The following is an 18163-nucleotide window of genomic DNA, read 5'->3' as shown; positions in this document are numbered from 1 at the left end:
AGTTAACATGGTTTGGAAGAAAATTCTTGATTCTGGCTTCTGATTTCGTACTCTTTTATGTGGGCCTTACTTTTTTTTTTCTTGTTACTTGTTACTTGTTACTCAAAAATGAATCTGTCTTAGTTCAGCAATGTAGAAGACCATGAAATTCTGTAAACTCAGTAACGAGATCAGTCAGCAGGTTCTAAACAGAATTCTAGTTAATGATGTTGTACAGACTGTATTGGAATTGAACTAAAGGTCAGTTGATGGAAAGGCATGTGTTCTGATTGGGTGAGCTTATTGAGATTATTTCAGAGCAATGGTTTTCTGTGATTCTACATTGTAGTGAATTGCTTGGATAGTACCTTAGTAAGAACAGGGAAGTTTTTATTTTACCACAAAGAAGTCCAATTTTGTGTGCTCTTTACAAGAAATATGTGGAATAAACACACAATAAAGACAAAATGTATGTGTGCATGTTCACTTGCATGTGAGCTAATGTAATAAACTTCATGGAACAGAGTCCTTGTTGAAAAGCTAATAGTAGCTCAGCTGCTCAAGAAATATCCCATGTTTCATGAAACCCGAAGGTTCATTACTGTTTTGCAAGAGTCCTTTGGTACCTACTGAGCTGGATGAATCCAGACTCTACCCTGACACTTCTTTACAATCCTTTTTAATATTTTCCTCCCATCTAGGCCTAGGTCTGCAGAGCCCTCTCATCCCTTCAGATTTTGACTTAATATTTTTTATGTATCTCCCCCCTCCCCCACTGCCTTGCTAAACTCTAGTGACAACACCTGAAAGCCAGAATAGTTCATTGCTAGGCAACAGCTCGGTCAACAGGTTCACATGGAACACTCACGCAACAATAGAAGAAACTATTTCTAAGCACGGATCGCTAAACTCACAACAGTAAGGGTATTTTTGGAGATGGTGTTTTCTGTTCTGTCCTTGTAAAGTAGTTATAAAGAAGAGTTCAGTTGAGAAGAGTCAGTCGAGTTACAGAGATCCAGATGAGCAGTTAGTTAAGAGCTGGGCTCTACACGAAGGTGATAGAGAAGAGAAGACATAGTGTGGTTTGTGAAGTGCAGTAACAAGTTGTATCAGTGTACATTAAATCTGGTCAGTCCAAAACCTGTCTATTGACCAAATATGTGACAGTATTTAATAGATTTAAATTAAATTAGATATCAATGGTCTAAGCGCTGTTGGACACATTTTTTTTCGGTCTGTATCAGTCCCTTATAACCCCTGCATTATCTCTTGCTCTCAGATCTAGAGCCGTAGTTTAGTATCATTATTGGCTCTAGTTGAAGCTGTTGTGGCAGTATGTACTTTCATCATCATCATCGGCTATAGCTATAGCCTGCCTTTAGAAGATTCTGCCAGGTTTATCATCCAATTTTCACTTCTTCAGATTTTGCAACAGTAATTTTTTACAGAGTGAGGTCATCAGCCTTGCATCCAACCCCCAACCTGGAGAACCACATCTCTGTAGTTATGTCCCCCAGTGACAGGGTGGCCCAGTTATATCCCTAGGTACCAAGTTCCCCTTTTTTTGCCTTCTATGGTTTGCTGGGCTACAGTCGATATACTCAAATCCACCTCCACATGGGTTAACATGTACTTTATTTTTACTTATTCTTTTAATATCTGAAATTATATAGCACTGACTGGTATAATGTTTACTGAATGATTAATTGCTAATTAATAATCACACAATAAAGCTACATTCTAGCCAACTTCAAGGCAGTAACCAGTAAGTACTGAATAGAATTGTAATCATGCTACTCTATACAGCAAGCATATAATGGTTAGCAACAGTCTGAATGAACAGCATTAATCAACTTGTTGATAATGTTATGATTGTGTCCACCTTGTCTGCCATTGTTTATCCAGCTTTTCAGTTGGGATCAGTGGGATTCGATGCATGTAATCCCAGGAATAGAGAACATCTTTACCGAATCAAGTGAGTGGCAACATAATTTGTGATCTTAGAATCATGGGGCTAGGTGGAGTGGTCAGAAGCACTGCTTTAAAGTGTATTCCAGCATTTGCCAGGAGGAAGTGAGGAAACAGATGTTTCTGTCAGAATATCCAGTCTGGAGCTCCTGATTGTGAAGCAGGAACAACATTTGGTATTATTAATAATGTTACCACTGTAATTTGTAAGTTCAGTCCTTTGGAGCTTCAGAATGTACTGTCAGGGGTCTTACATTTGGGATGGTATGCTTGACAGTTTGCAGTTCAGTGTTGCATTGAACTCAGCCATGCAATATGATATGGCCAGAAGTTATAGCAAATTGTTTATTTCAGATCTGACAAATAAGCCTGGATACTGGGCTAAGGCATTAGCAGAGAGGTTTGCAGAACGAGACACCATACTTTTCTACTATGTGACCCAAGCCGGAGATGTGCACTTCGGTATCAATGGTGAAGAAAAAGGAGTATTCTTTAGTGGTGTGGAGACAAGGGGACCACTCTGGGCTATCATTGATGTTTATGGAAACTCTACTGCTATTGAGCTGGTTGACCCTCGACAGCAGCTCAACAATTCTCGCCGTAATCTTGCTGTGGGAGGTGATGCCAGTCCTGGAGATTCAGCTGCAATGGAGCGCCTTATCCTTCCATCTCTCACTGCTCTCACAATCAATCAGCAGAATCACCAGCAGCCGCAGTCACAGCGGAATGCAGCAGATGATTCTACCACCAACGACATGCCTGGATCAAGATTCCAGCAGCCAGGAACCTTTTTCAACCCTCTGCCATTCCACAGGTATGCTATGAACCACTGTATTTTCCAACAGACACAATATTGTGACAAAATTATTCCACACGGTATATCTGTTCACAAGCCCAAAAATGATCTTGTACTCATGGAGTTAATGTTCAGTGAATTATAATTTGTCACTTTATTGCAAATGTTTGGGTTATGTATATTATTAAACATGAGCATAATATTCATGATACAGGCCTTAGATCTGTCCTGTAGAAGTTTGGCATAAATGTTAATTTTTAAATACAAAATATAAAATAGAAAGTTCAGCTGAAATGATATTTTTAAGAAGTGAATTCTTAAGAAATTTATATTTACATGCAAGCATCAGTGACTTGGGGATAGATGGTTCCCATCTTGTTTTACATCATGCAGTGTATTGCCTATATTTAAGATGTCTAGAAAGCAGTCATGAAATGTGAGAGCATCAAAAGAAATTGCATTCAGTGTATAACATTATATTTTAAGGAAGTTTGATAGTGTAGAAAATTTGATCTATGTTGCCAAAATATTAGTGCATGTTGCAACTGCAGTAGAAACACATCAACACTTACAGTGTATGTGTCAATGGGGAAGTAAGGTTTGCATTATAAATCTTCATGAAGCAGACAAACTCTAAAACTTGCCCCTTCTGTACTGTGGGAATTTGCTATATTTCATATGCACATGAGGAAGGGTACAGTGTACACACCTGGAATATATTCGGAAATTTCTAATGTTTGTAACTGCACTTTTCTGAAATATTAATCTATCAGAACGCTTCAAAGTTCATTGTATTATATAATTGATTGGACTGACTCTTAAAATTTCCAGCAGATCTTTAAATACACTGTGGAAAAGATGGTACCCTGATGTAGGACGTTCAGAGAATAGTTGATTTTTGTTTACTTTCTGTGCCCTCACTATTATTGACATTATCTTTATTCATTTCTTTCTTGGAAAGGACATTTGTTGCATGAGGTGTTTGAATTTCTTAAATTTAAAAAGGATGAAAAGAGACAGTGGTATATCAAGAACTAGAATGGGCAGCTGAGGTTTTTGTTAATTGTTATAGGACACGTGGTCGTAACATCAGGCTCAGCAATGATCGTTGTATTGCAAGTCGTGCAGACACTGAATTCTGCCATGGTTATGTGTTCACTACACGGCCTATTCAGCTTGGAGAGAAGGTTGTGATACAGGTCCTGGCAACGGAACCTATGTATGTTGGAGCATTAGCGTTTGGCCTAACTTCTTGTGATCCTGCCATGATTCAGGGAGTAGATCTTCCAGATGACTCTGATCTCCTACTAGATCGACCTGAGTACTGGGTGGTCAGTAAGGATGTTGCCAGTTGTCCTCAACGAGGAGATGAACTTTCATTCTGCATAACACATACAGGTTTGTATCTTCATCCCTAAAGTACAATAAATCATTGATCGTCGTGGTGCAAGGGCCAGATTATTATGACCCACCCCTCATACAATCATTCATCTCTGTCTCTAGTGTATTGAGAGTTGTTATTAACTGTCTATTGAAATTCGCCTGCTAATACTGTAGAGTTGTTTTCAGTTAGCAAGAAATGCACTTCTGCTGGCCAGATCTTGTGTCCTCATATTCAGGATATTCTGGGTTCTATCCTGCACTGGAAACTTGCTATCGAGACAGATATTTCTTAGTCCTTCCAGTCAGATGCCATGATAATGCCTAGAATTATTCCATGATCACTTCTTTCCGCATCCTTTTAATCCATTATTCATTAATAATTTAATCATTCAGTATTATACAATCTTAGAGATTGAAAGCATTGTTAAATAAACCAAGAAATGAAACACTTTTCTATCTGATCTGTGTTGAAAATTGTTATATGCTTTGTTTCCTCAAAGCTTGTGACATCTGAAAATTCTGAAGTAGATGGATCTTATCTGTAAAAAGGAGAGAATGTGACTGAAGTTAGCTGCAGTGTTAGGGGATATTATGGCCCCTAGATCATGAGCTTCTTTGAATTAAGAATACCTTTATTGGTAGTATATTTGTTAAAACTGAGTATGTTCCTGTAGCTTCTTTTAGTGTTAAAATACCAAATTAAGAAGAATGCCAACTGGCCTTCATGTTCGTTCATTCATTTATTATTTTATCATCATTTATTCATGTATTATTATTATTATTGACAATTTCTGATTTTCTATACCTGGCAGCTATGTCATTTGATGTCGAACATTTCAGTATATCTTAATGATAATGCTGCAGTTGTATTGGGCTTCGTCCATTGCCTGAGTACATTAAATGTACATCCCGTTTTTGGAGTTGTTATACTGCTATTTTCAGATGATAGTTATTTTTGTACTGATCTCTAACAATGCTTAACATATCCATTATAATACTGCACTGGCAGTTTCCTTGACTTGCCCCACCATTTTGACTCTGCCATGTGGTTTCCTACTCCTCCACTGTGCTCTGTGCGTTTCTCAATTTATGGGTTTTTTTTTACACATGTAGTAATTTTCTGAAATGCCCCCCCCCCTTAAATAATGAGAATAATGTGCACATCTGTAACTCCAACAGAGAGAATTGCCTGACGTAACTGTGATGTAAAGAATCTAAAATTATCAGAAGCCTTTAGCAGATACTCACTTTGTAAGGTTGTAGGTTTCGTGGGGTAGGGCATCACATGTTAGAAAAGTATTTCTTCTTTTTTAATGTTTTACATGTGCTGTGGATCTGGGAAATCATTACACCCCTGTGTGTAAATGCCTTAACAGACTGCTTCATTCCTGATTATGACTCTGTCCTTTTTACGCATATTATTAAATGTTTCAGGCGAGGTCCAGTTCTCAAAAAATGGCAGTACGCCCGTGGTGTTCATGCATGTGGACCAGACACTGCAACTGTGGGCGTTCTTTGATGTATATGGCAGCACACAGAAAATTCGCATCCTTGGAAGCTGTGTCGAGCCACACCATCCGCACTCCTCTTCAGGTCTGTCAGTGTACACAATGCAGTAGATGGAGAGTTCTGCCTCATAGATACTGCAATAGTTATTGCACTGCTGATGAGTTTATTTATTTTGCAGAATTGCTGTGATATGGCTTGAGACTGCTGTTTTCTTATCCCATACTGATTCATAATCGTTAAATTTCCCCATAATTGTCTCATTTTACAGAAATTCAAATGAAAAACTGGGAAACTTAACATTGAAGTGTCCAACTGTTTTAGAATATTTGGATTCAGCTTTCAAGTTAACACTGTTATTTTAATCCCTTAATAAATGTAGACTAATTTTAATCATGTTTCATCAAATGACAACATTAGTAACAAATTTTGACCCTGTTCTTAAAATTGTAAGGAACCAAGGCATTTAATTCCTCATTCTTCCTCTCTAGAACTCTGACAAGGGAGGTTGACTAAGGTAGTGTGATGATGTGGTAACCAGCTAACCAGCCAGCAAATGAACACACTTTTCTTGAGTGAATGGGTCCATAAATGATGGTGGTTTGAAAGTGTGTGCTATGTGGCTAGGAATGTCACGTGCTTTCTCTCTTGCTCTATGTGTAACCAATCAACATCATTTACTAACATTTGCTGTTGGAGTTTGGTTTGACAGGATGCATGTCTCCTGATGTTTTAGATGTGTCTTCTTCAAGCTAGCAGTACAGTATGCCTAGTTACGAATTTCTGATCTGCTGCCATGCAGGGTACATATAAATACCATGAGTGCTCAGACAAGTTATCAGTGAATCTGAAGGCTCCCAGAGCCATCAGACAGTAAAGTGTGGTCATGGGTCCTGTGGGGCTCATAACCAAGAACCATGCCAGCAAGGACCAGCAGCAGTCAGTCAAGTTATCAGTGATTTGAAGAAACAGTGATACTGGGCAAATACTGACTTCCTGAATGTTTAGGAGTTAACCCCATGTTTCGTCCCCAATGATTTGCGTTTGCAGCTGGTTTAGTCTTGTCTAAATTTAACATAGTGTGACATGACACCTGAATGACAGAATAGTGGATCCAGAAGAGACTGCCATTTCTAGGCCACGGTTTGATAAACATGTGTCCACGACAGTGGATACACATGCAACAGTGGAGGAACTGTCGGAAGCAGTGTTTTATTTGTGGTCTGTGCTGAGGCTAGGCCATCAGGGAAAGAAGGCGAAGCCAGACATAGAATATATAAGAGGCTTAAACTTGACAATGGTCAAGCTTATGACCATTCAAGTGACTAAGCCGCCATTGTAGCATAGGATAAGTAAGATAGACATGATCTGCTTTTCAAAGCCTGGACTGACAGAGGACTTATATATAGTGTAAAATGAATTTTCAGTAACTAGCTATGTGTGCAATACATACACTTGACAGAGACCAAGCCTATTCATAAGAGACAAACCCATCCTCTCATTAGAGAGGATGTTACATAAGGCAAATGACCAAAAGGGGCTCAGTCCCCCTCCCCCTCAAAAGTAAAAACCTGGTCATGAGCCTCAAGTGGCTTGGGGCCAAAACAGACTGATTGGCTGTAAACTGCCAGTTGTAAAGTAACTCTGACTTAGTTAGATAATCATGGCTAAGAGTTACCATCATGGGCCAATTTCTGTCAATAGTGAATGATAGCCAGTGAGTCACCAGTTGAGGACCAGTTCTGAGATGGTAGCCAGCTGGCAATGTCATAAGCAGGAGAGCAGAAAATCTCCATTGTTGGAGGTGAGGTATTATGTGCCCTGTGATTGATAATCTCAGCAACTGTGAAATTCATGCTGTTATCTGATTGCTTCACAAGAGAAACGTGAGTGGTGTGGAAATCCATGATGAACAGCACAGTAACATATACTTAGTTTTCTCTGTGGTTACTTCTAGACCAACCTCATTACTAGCATCAGTTAAAGTTTGTGAGTTTCTCTTTATGGTATTGTGACATGTTGCGCAACAAAGGACCCCTACCTCCCCAGCGGTATGTGGCGGTAACGTAGCGCTCGCGTTACTATGGTAATAGGCGAGTCATCACCCCGCCACTCCCTGCGGTGACGTCACGAGCAGAGCCAAAGTTAGCCGAGCCCCCGCAACCTGGTAGCTATGCAACGCGAGTCAACAGCGGTGATGTAACAGGATGACGTGGCACTCATTACGCAACAGGCAAGCACTGCGACTATATAAGGGAACTGCACAGCAGCTACGAGTCGAGTTGTAACATAACAGTCACCGAGTTGAGTTGTAATGTGGCCATCACCGAACACAGTTCGAAGTTGTAACGTAACAGTCGCCGAGTCGAGTTGAAATATAGCAGCAGTCCTCGAGCTACCTCAGAGTTAGTTCCGAGCAAGCCTACGAGTCAGTGCGTTATCAACAGTTCTCCTTTCAGACGACTACAGTTGGAGTATAGCAGCCGCCGCGGAAAGAAGAACCGGACGTGTGTGTGATTGTGTAATTGGGAGCGTGTGATACAGTGATACATAGCTCCCCTACTGTAAACGTGTAGACTACTGAACACAGAGTGAGCTGATTTGCGCATAGGGTTATAAAGTGTGAAACCCCGCAACTGTGTGATAATTAATTGTAGCCGTTACTTGTAGGTTGTTGAATAAACCAATTAACAATCTGAACGGCGTCTTCAGTAACAAAACACGTTACAGTATCAATATTATCACCCGGTAGATTCACATCATCAGCATAGACCAAGAGTTGATTTGTCCCATTTAATTTCATTCTCACCTTGTTTTCCTGGACCTTCCTGACACAGCAATGTGTGCGGTGGTCGTCACACTGGTATGGGGTCTAGCGTTATTGTGTTGCAAGCGAAAGGTTGTCTGCTTCTCTGGCCTGACTCAGGAAATGCAGGCTTTCAGCTTGGTCACTGTCCTCTTGTAGCATTCAGAATTGACAGTCTCACCAGGCTCCAGGAAGTCCAACAGAATGACACCCCGCCTATCCCAAAAGACCAGGCACATCATTTTCCCTGCCGATGGCTGTGCCTTGAACTTTTTTCTTCTTGGGGAATCCGGATGTCGCCACTCCATAGACTGTCTTTTGGATTCTGGCTCATAGTGGTGACACCACATCTCATCTCCAGTGACGATGCTGTCCAGAAACTTGTCACCTTCAGCCTCAAACTGGTGCAACAGATCCTGACAGACTTCCATTCGATGAGTTTTGTGGTCCTGTGTAAGCATCTGTGGGACCCATATGGAACAAACTTTGCGATAATCCAGCTTCCCCAACATCGTTTCCAATGCATTACAGCAGATATTAAGTCGTGCACACAGTTCCCTGGTCATTATCTGCTGATCTGTATGGATGAGGCGCTGTTCATTGTGAGGAGTGGCAACTGAGCAGGGACGCCCAGGGTGCGGTTTATCGTCTGCTTCACTTTCACCGATGTTCAAACGCACTACCCACCGCCTCACTGTGCTGACATCCACTGTATCATCTCTGTACACCTTTAGCAAGCATTGATAATGTCAATGGGTGCAATTTGTTCGGCAGTGAGAAATTCAATAATTTCATACACACTTCTATGTCAGACGCCATTTTGGTAGACTGCTTTGCTGTCGCTATCTGTCACATGACAACCAAACTAACAGTACATTGGCGGGAAGGTTCAACCTTTACTACAACATCACCAACATCCCCCTCAGATGTTACATATTAACACAAAAGAATAGGAGGCATTATATACGGAACGCCCTTTGTATATACATGCAATAACTGAGAGAAGTAGTTCCTCTTCCTATTCAGAATGTTGTAGGAATCTGCAAGCAGATCATCATTCTCATCCTTCACTAAATTACTGCTAAGGCCGCGACGTAGCTGAAGCGGTTAGTTGCTGGCTTCCCACCGCGGCTGCCCGTGTTCAAACGCAGGTTTGGTCAAGTGGGATATGTGGTGGACAAAGTGGCCCTGGGTAGGTTTTCTCTGAGTACTTAAGTTCCCCTGCCAATTTTCATTCCACCAAATTCTCCATCATCATAATCACCCAGGGCAGGTACAATAGGCCAATCAGTGGTCGCCATGCCAAGTGGACCCAGTTGGACTCCATCCCCCCCTCCCACTATGTGAAAAAAGTTACTGCTAGGTTAGTAACCCCTCTTAAAGTCATTTATTCCTCTATACAGGTCTCTGATGTTCTTATTCTTACTGTTGGTTGCAAGCTCATAAATTTTGTCTTTCAGATATTCCCTCTTTCTATTCCTGACATGCCTGCTGGTTTCACGTCTTATATTGTTCAGATTATCCCCATTTATTTCACTTGGATTATGTAAATGCTGCAATTTTGCTTGTTTTCTTTGGTCCGATAATTTTGAGTATCCATCATCAAACCATGGCTTATGCTTCTTCGGTTCATAATAACAAAGACTCTCTTTGGCAGAAATATTTATATTCTCTCTAATAGTTTCCCAATCATTATTAACATCCACCTCAGTGTCTATTTTTTCCAAAGCTGTGAACCTATTTGAGATTTCAGCAAAATACTACTACTCACCATCTGTCTCACTTAATCTCTTGAGATTGAACCTCTCCATATGAAGACTTTACATTGTTTGCTCACTCACTGCCAGTCTTTCCCTAACCTTTGACACCACCAGTTAGTGGTCATTATCATGATCTGCTGCCCTGAATGATCAGACATCAGTTATGCTTGAATGCCCGTCTCCTGTCTATCAAAACATGATCAATTTGGTTGTGTGTCTTCCCATCAGGAGACATCCAAGTAAATTTATGGATGTTATGATGGGGGAGCATTGTACTTTTGACAGTAAGATTTTCTGATGTGGCAAAGTTTACTACTCCAACACCATTATCATTACTAATTTCATGCAAACTCTCATTCCCAATCATTGGTTTGAAAATGTCTTCCCTGCCTACTTCGGCATTGAAATCTCCTAACAAAATTTTCATATGGTACTTCGGGAATTTGACCACCTCTGTGATCTAGTGGTCAGAGTTCCTGACTACAGATCCAGAGGTCCTGGTAATAGTGGCTCCAGTCCAGAAAACCTAGATAACAGCCATGGGGATCCATTGCGCTGACCACGCAACACAAGTGCCGACAAGTGGCAATCGCTTGGTTGGTCTAGTTCACCTGCAGACTAAAGGCCATGGAGACTTTGGGAATTTATCAAATACAAGTTCTAGTTCTTCATAGAACCTGTCCTTTATATCATCAGTTTTATCTTCCATTGGGACATGAACATTCAGAACAGTGATATCACACCAACGACCTCTTCGTATTACGTATGAGCTGAATTTGTATACAGTTCCAAATTATTTTGTAAGCTAATTTTATTATAATTTTGTTGTTGACTTTAGTTGGGTCTCATTCCAGGAGGAACTGGCTGTGATCATTAGGGTTAGCTTATATAAAACAAGCCTTAATTTCTCCATATACAATTTCACTGAATTCCGAATGTTTGATTTCAAAGGATCAAGAAACTCATCTCCACCACCAAGAGTGATTGATCCTACCCTAGCAGCTGGACGCCTCCGTGTGAATCTGCCCTGCACCACAAGTAATGGCACCAGTAGCAGCATCAATGGCTTATCAGAAAGTCATGGCCAACATAATGGTGTGCCAGTTCCTGTATCTGTCTCACAGCGGTTCTGCTGCACAGGGCCGACACCAACTCCAACAGCTACTGCTGAGTTGGTACAGTATCAGCCATCAGTAGGAGGTGGCACTGTTCTTGTAGTGAATCTCCCACCAGCCCATTCAAACTACCTCAACCAACAAAATCAGCAGAACCAACATCAGCATCAGAGTGCATCACCTGCAGTGACAACACAGCATCACATGCAGTCTTCACAACCTCCAGTACCTGTTGACCTTCAGCCATCTTCCTCAGGCACTCTACTTTCTACATACAGTCACACCTATATTGAGGTGAGTGCTAAGAGTATGCCCCAGAGATTCCTGTGGTTAGCATACTGAGTTAATATTCAGAAGGTCCTCACTTTTATTCACACCATCATCACTAATTTTAAAATAAAGAAAAAATTTTGTTGGAGTAGAGCAAACTCCCAGCTTGCCCATCTGTTATGGAAGTGATATGCACAGTTTGTCCAGGTTCTGTTAGGACTGTGTTCATTAAAAATAAAAGACGTGAATTATTTTCAAAATTTCACTCTTTTTATTCAAAATAGTCTTCTTCTGAATCAATACATAGCTGGAATCGATTGAAAAGTTTTCGAAAACAGTCACTATACTCCTTTTGTGGTATCACATTTAAAACTGTGGTACATTCCCTTTGAATGTCCTGGATGGTGTCATGACGGTCTCCTTTCTTCGCCAACTTAACATTTGGGAACAACCAGAAATCTGCTGGAGCCAAATCTGGCGAATACAGAGGATGATCAATGACTTCATTCCCTTTTCTGTTCAAAAAATCGTGAACGATCTTCAATTTGTGGGGTGGGGCAATGTCGTGGAGGAGCGACCAGGAACCTTGCTCTCAATATTCAGGTCAAATTCGAAAAATTCTCTCCCACAAACGATTGAGGACTCTGAGATAATAATCAGAATTCACTGTTTGACCTTCTGGCAGAAATTCCTTGAGAATGATTCCTTTGGAATCGAAGAAAATGGTTATCAGTGTCTTTACTCGACTCTTTTGAATGCGCAGTTTCTTTGGTTTCGCCTTCTTTGGGCTCAACCACGCTGCACTCTGCTGCTTTGTGAGAGGCTCATATTGAAAACAGCATGTCTCGTCAGCAGTAACAATTGATTTTGTAAATTTTGTATCACTTTGGGCTGACTGTAACATGTCTTTGCAGTGTTCCACTATGGCATGTTTTCCATTGCCTGACAGCGCGTGGTACAAACCGCGCACAGACCTTCTGTTTGCCCAAATCCTCAGTCAAATTTGATGCACAGTACTTTTTGGTATTCCCAAAAGTTCCTCGATGAGTCTTGTGGAAACACGTCTGTCTGATGCAAGGATTTCGGTCACTTTTTTCACATTTTCTTCAGCGTGACATGTTCTGGGCCTTGATGCATGTGGAGCGTCTTCAGTGTCCTCCCTGCTGTTATGGAATACAGCATAAAATCGAAAGATATTTGAGTGACTCAAACAATCACTACTGTACACAATTTTCATCATTTTGTACGCCCCTCCGGCTGTTCTCCCTAACTTCAAACAAAATTTGATGTTGGCTCTCTGTTCAACCACCATTTTCCGACGAGCGTCAGAACAGTACTGTTACATTCAAGCTCAGAACACATGATGCAGTGATGCTTGCACTTTGAAATTACAGACAGCCACAGCCGAAACTTCAAGAATCTTAATGCCACAACTCGCCAACAGATGGCACTGCAGGGCAAAATTTAAAAAAATGAGTCCTAACAGATCCTGGACACACCGTGTATTCTTGAAAATGTATGTCCTGATGTTTCATAGTGGGAACCATTTTTTTCCCCATCGACTCTCAGGTTTCAAGCTGAAATGTGTTCCTACAGAAATTTTTTTTGGTTTGCAATTGTATTAGAAATACATTTCTTTTCGTCATAATAATAGTAGGAACATAAAAATAAACTTAAGAAAACTACTCGTTCTTAAATAATAATGCTGCACAATGTAAAATAAGATTGAGAATAGCAGTCACACTACTTGTTGCCCTCCTGTGTCACAGCTGAATGAGCTCATATGATCTCCACTTTTTGACACATCAGTAATTAGTTTTATATATTTCTTCTCTCAATTAACAGCCTGTGTCAGCAACATCATATTCTACTCTGGACTCGACATCAACAATGCAGCAGTGGGCAGATGCAACAGCAGCTACAGGCGGTAGTGGAACTGAATGCACTATCTGCTACGAGCGTCCCATTGACAGTGTGTTGTACATGTGTGGTCACATGTGTATGTGCTATGAATGTGCCGTCCAACAGTGGAGGGGCAAGGGTGGTGGCCACTGCCCACTCTGCAGGGCTATTATACGGGATGTGATCCGAACCTACAAGTCCTGATAGTGGGCCTTGGCCTCATGCACCCAGCGGCCTATGTCTCTATTCCTGGAGGCAGGCAAAGTGTAGCCCAATTACAAGAGCTTTCCATCCAGGGTGCAGGACATGGTCATAATGGAAATATGTAACGTCCTCAAGTTTGCACTGAGCAGTTCGTTAGCTGTGTTCAAGAACAAAAGCGCACTGGATCTGAGCTGGGTATTACATGGCCAAAAATAATTAGAATGCAAGGAATTAATGGAACATTCCACATCTAAAATGTAATTTCATAATAAAAGTTTTCACGACTAAATCATGACAAGATACACATGATTACAACTGTGATCACTACTAGGTGCTAAGACAGAACCTACTAAAACATTTACAGGACTCCACAGTTGCCTTGAGACCACACAGTCTGTGGTTTCTTTAAAATTAATTTATCTGAATGTTTTGTCATGGTGAATGCAGCACAGTTTGGTTTTGTGGCACCTTTTATTGTGGAATTATACTTTCAAGGCTGGAATGTTAGATGTACATGTGCCCTATTTAAACTGCATGTTTATCCATGTCATGAGATTACATCTTCAGAATTAACTCAGTTAGGAGGCATCCAAGTTGTCATTAATTTATGTAGATGTGATCAATATTAAGGAGATTTTAAATATCTGCATCTTATTTAAGCAGCCAAAAATTGGGCTTCCGTAAACTTTTCCCATCAGAGGTGGTAGAATAATGAGTTTGAACTGTTCAGTGTCTGTAGAGGAATTATTTGATGTACAATTTAATTCTTTGCAGAAATTAATTTTTGTTCTATATGAATCTGTCTTCTGCATGTTGATGTGATGGATCCATGTTACTGCAGCAGTTAGGCACAACGTGACAATGCTAATTTCACGGTTCATAATGTGAGACACTGGTCTACCTTAGCTGAATATTATCAGCTTCAGTGTATACAGTTTCTAACCAAAGAGAGCACAGTAAAGCTCCTGTTGTTTTGATAGAGGTATGTGGGACTGGCAAGCTATAGGTTTAATAAGCCTTTAATTTGGTAATAAAGTCACGTTGTTTTTGGTATTTCACTGATCTAGAAAAGTAGAGTGTTATATACTCGTTTAAAATTAAGTTATGAATTCTTTTTTTACACTGTCTCAGGCTGAAACTTATTTTATGTAAGTTAAATGTGTGCGTGTGTGTGTGTATGTGTGTGCATGCGCACATTTGTGCATGCACCTGTGAGAGATAGAGTAGTTATGTGNATGACCAGTGACCCACCTCCACATACATACACATAATTACTATATGTAATAATACAAATGCTGTTGTGAATGCAACAATTTATTTGGTTGTAGGTCTTTGTCTTTTCTTCCTCTACACTACATGTTTCGGCCATAACTGGCCATCATCAGGTGTATTTTTCACTACATAGCTGTCACACTGCACACAATCCAAAATCTAAAACACCAGCCTGTCAGTTTTGCTTAAAATCTCACCAACATATGCTTGTCAATTTGATTTTAGAATTCCAGTTTAAAATATTTTTTTTTTAAATTTAACATTAAAAATTTAAAGTTTTAAATCACAGGGATACCTGCTCTGTGTCTACATGTGCTGCAGCGGCTACTTCNTTTAAACTGGAATTCTAAAATCAAATTGACGAGCGTATGTTGGCAAGATTTTAAACCAAACTGATAGGCTGGTGTTTTAGATTTTGGATTGTGTGCAGTGTGACAGCTACGTACTGAAAAATACACCTGATGATGGCCAGTTATGGCCGAAACATGTAGTGTAGAGGAAGAAAAGACAAAGACCTACAACCAAATAAATTGTTGCATTCACAACAGCATTTGTATTATTACATATAGTAATTATGTGTATGTATGTGGAGGTGGGTCACTGGTCATATGATTGTTTTTTTATATTGGTAGCAGTGTTATACTTTTCTACTGTGTGTGGTTGTTGGTTTGTCATCCAAACTTGTGGTCAAAGTACATGTAGTAGCAGCAGCATGTTATATGCCAGACCTAAAGTAATCAGCAAATTTGTATATTGTTCCCAGTTGTAGTAAGTATCTATTGTGGAGATCCTACTTCTCCTTTCACTACCAAGACATTCCATATGTGCTCTTCCTGTCTATCAGATGTAGTGAAATTCTAGTCATACTGTAAATTATTAATGGAGATAACTGTGCAGAATATTTCCTAAGCTTTATTCTACCTAGCCACTTGTTGCAAACAAATCTGTACATAGGTATGTTCTTTCTTATTTTTTTTTCTTGTCCTGTGGCTGGTAGTTAAATCAAAGTGTTAGATGGTGTGGTGCAGTTGAAATTGATTGTCTTAACAGAAGCAGTTTGGCTCAGTGGAAAATAATCATGAGAGACAATATTTCACTCAACCATGATGCTGACAACAGAGCACCAAATTGTGGCTTTCTCTGACAGTATAGTTGGAAAGCTGAGTACACCCAGCCTTGAGACACCTACTTAATTATGATACATAGTTAATGCCATGTAATGTGGTACATGCAGCTCTTTATGAAGTCCTTTCTTTATTTGAAATAAGTTACAGTCTGTAAAAATAACTCCCCTCATCTGCTCATGGATTCCGAAAGAATGATCTAGTATAAAATGGGTTTGAAGTAACTTTTATGTTTGGTGTTTCTAGATGTCAGCAGATGTTTGGGATGGTAGCTTGTAGCCTTGTAAAACACCTCGTAAGTTGAAATATAATTTATTGTTATGAGACTATAGTCCCACCACTGAGCAACAAATTTTTAAGAATAATGTGTATCATTGCTTTGTAACATGTGCATACTGATGGCTACTGGTAGATGATGATGATGATCTTCTTTCTGTGTTCTGTCCCTAGAAAGTTCTCTCTACTCCAAAGAGTGCAATGTTTTGATATTTGATGTTAATATTCCCTGGTGTAGAATGGTTCTTCATGTTTGAGTTTGTTGTACAAAGATATGTATGTTTTCCATTTGAGTTGTATGCAGTGAGCTTACATGTCTTAATATAAATATTTGTAAGTTTTCAAGTTATATAACTAAATAAAGAACCACAATGTCAAATGAGATTTTGCTTTATTTATTTAAGTCATATTATGATTCGTAGATTCATGAATGAAGTTTTCCCATGAGCAGTGCCACTTTACAGATATCACTGGCTGCTGTCCATGTAACAGATCCTGAGTTGTTCTGCTGTCAGACAACGGCTCGGTAAACACATTTCCCACAACAAACAGGCTCAACAATAGAAGGACATCCACTGCTAGGTAATGGAGTTGTAAACATGCCTCATTAACAACAGAAGATGGTGTTTTCCATCGTCATGCAGTTTTCAACAACATATCTTTGTGAGAAAGGATTTCCATCACTCCTTCAATTAAAAAGAATACAGAAATCTGTAAGTGCCAATCTTCGGCTGAAGTTGACCAATATTGAGCCAGATATCCAGGAACACCATACGGGCCGACAAGCTCAACAATCATTAAAAGTGGTAACACAATTATATCATTTCATTTATTTCGTGTCCATGGATCATTATACATGATATAAGATATGTCATTCTTGTGTAGTTATAGTATAATAAGTTTCATGATGTTACTATTGGGGGGGCTGCATGTGAAGCATGCAGTGCAACGTGGAATTTGGGTACCAACTCAGCATTTGCTCTGGGACCGAGGAAAACCACGGAAAACCTTGATCGAATTGGCCGGTCACAAGACCTCCCAGATACACTGGTTTCTTTATTTGTTTAATAACGATTAAAACTTCGTTAAATGATGTTCACTTTTAATAGTGTACTTCCAGTTCAATTAATTATGTTTCCATATGTATTCAGAACATGCTTTCAGATTTATTATGTTATAAACGGCACAGTATGTCCCAAATGTTGGTAATACCACATAGTTTTAATCGTTTCTTGCAACCTGTTGTGTTTAATTAATAGTAGAGTGAATTTACCGACTACACAACACGTTTTTTTATTATCACTACATGTTTCGACCTCAAGAGGTCATCCTCAGGTGTATGAACACGGCTGTATAATTACAGGCGGTCACATTCACTTTTCACTCATTCGATCCTGTATCTTATCCAGATTTACGCCCACTAATATATCGAGTTCTTTTTATAAAACATAGGTTAAAATTATTTTTCTAATTTAAATGTTAGAAGTTAAAAGTTCGTGAATCGAAATTCAATTCGTGTCACAGGTTACACTTTCACTTGTTTTTACAGTTTCATTTTACTTACGCTCACAAGTGTGTCTACTTATTTTTTAACTAGTTTAATTATTATTATTATTATTATTATTATTGGTTGAAAGATCGTGAATTAGTGTTCAACTTATGTTATTGGTAGCACTTACACTTGTTTGTGAGGTCTCGCCGATGGACGACAACGATCATAACCATAACCATCATAATATATCCAGCATCATCAGAGAACGCGGAAGAACAGCGAGACCTCATAAACAAGTGAAAGTGCAACC

At 39.7% G+C, this 18163-nt stretch overlaps 1 protein-coding gene and 1 long non-coding RNA gene across 4 annotated transcripts in view; one reads left to right on the top strand and one right to left on the bottom strand.

The window, feature by feature from the left end:
• The window catches only part of LOC111875706 (protein neuralized), a 166961-nt gene extending 152041 nt beyond the window's left edge, over window positions 1–14920 (top strand). For all 3 annotated transcript variants that reach the window (XM_023872162.2, XM_023872160.2, XM_023872161.2), the window contains exons 4-8: window positions 2302–2761; window positions 3816–4141; window positions 5561–5719; window positions 11150–11607; window positions 13429–14920. In XM_023872162.2, the coding sequence (XP_023727930.1) occupies window positions 2302–2761; window positions 3816–4141; window positions 5561–5719; window positions 11150–11607; window positions 13429–13689 (1664 nt within the window). In that variant the 3' untranslated portion in view covers window positions 13690–14920. The remainder of the gene's footprint in view (window positions 1–2301; window positions 2762–3815; window positions 4142–5560; window positions 5720–11149; window positions 11608–13428) is intronic.
• A 1815-nt stretch (window positions 14921–16735) lies between these two features.
• On the bottom strand, window positions 16736–18126 carry LOC111875695. Its single transcript, XR_002844788.2, has 2 exons — window positions 18041–18126; window positions 16736–17047 (listed from the first exon to the last, which is right to left on the bottom strand). It is a non-coding gene; the product is annotated as an uncharacterized LOC111875695 (long non-coding RNA).
• Between the last annotated feature and the right edge of the window lie 37 nt (window positions 18127–18163).

Source organism: Cryptotermes secundus, unplaced genomic scaffold, assembly GCF_002891405.2.
Source record: "Cryptotermes secundus unplaced genomic scaffold, Csec_1.0 scaffold478, whole genome shotgun sequence".
Lineage (NCBI taxonomy): Eukaryota > Metazoa > Arthropoda > Insecta > Blattodea > Kalotermitidae > Cryptotermes > Cryptotermes secundus.
Note: the sequence above shows the minus strand (reverse complement) of the source record. Positions and strands in the feature narration are given on the sequence as shown.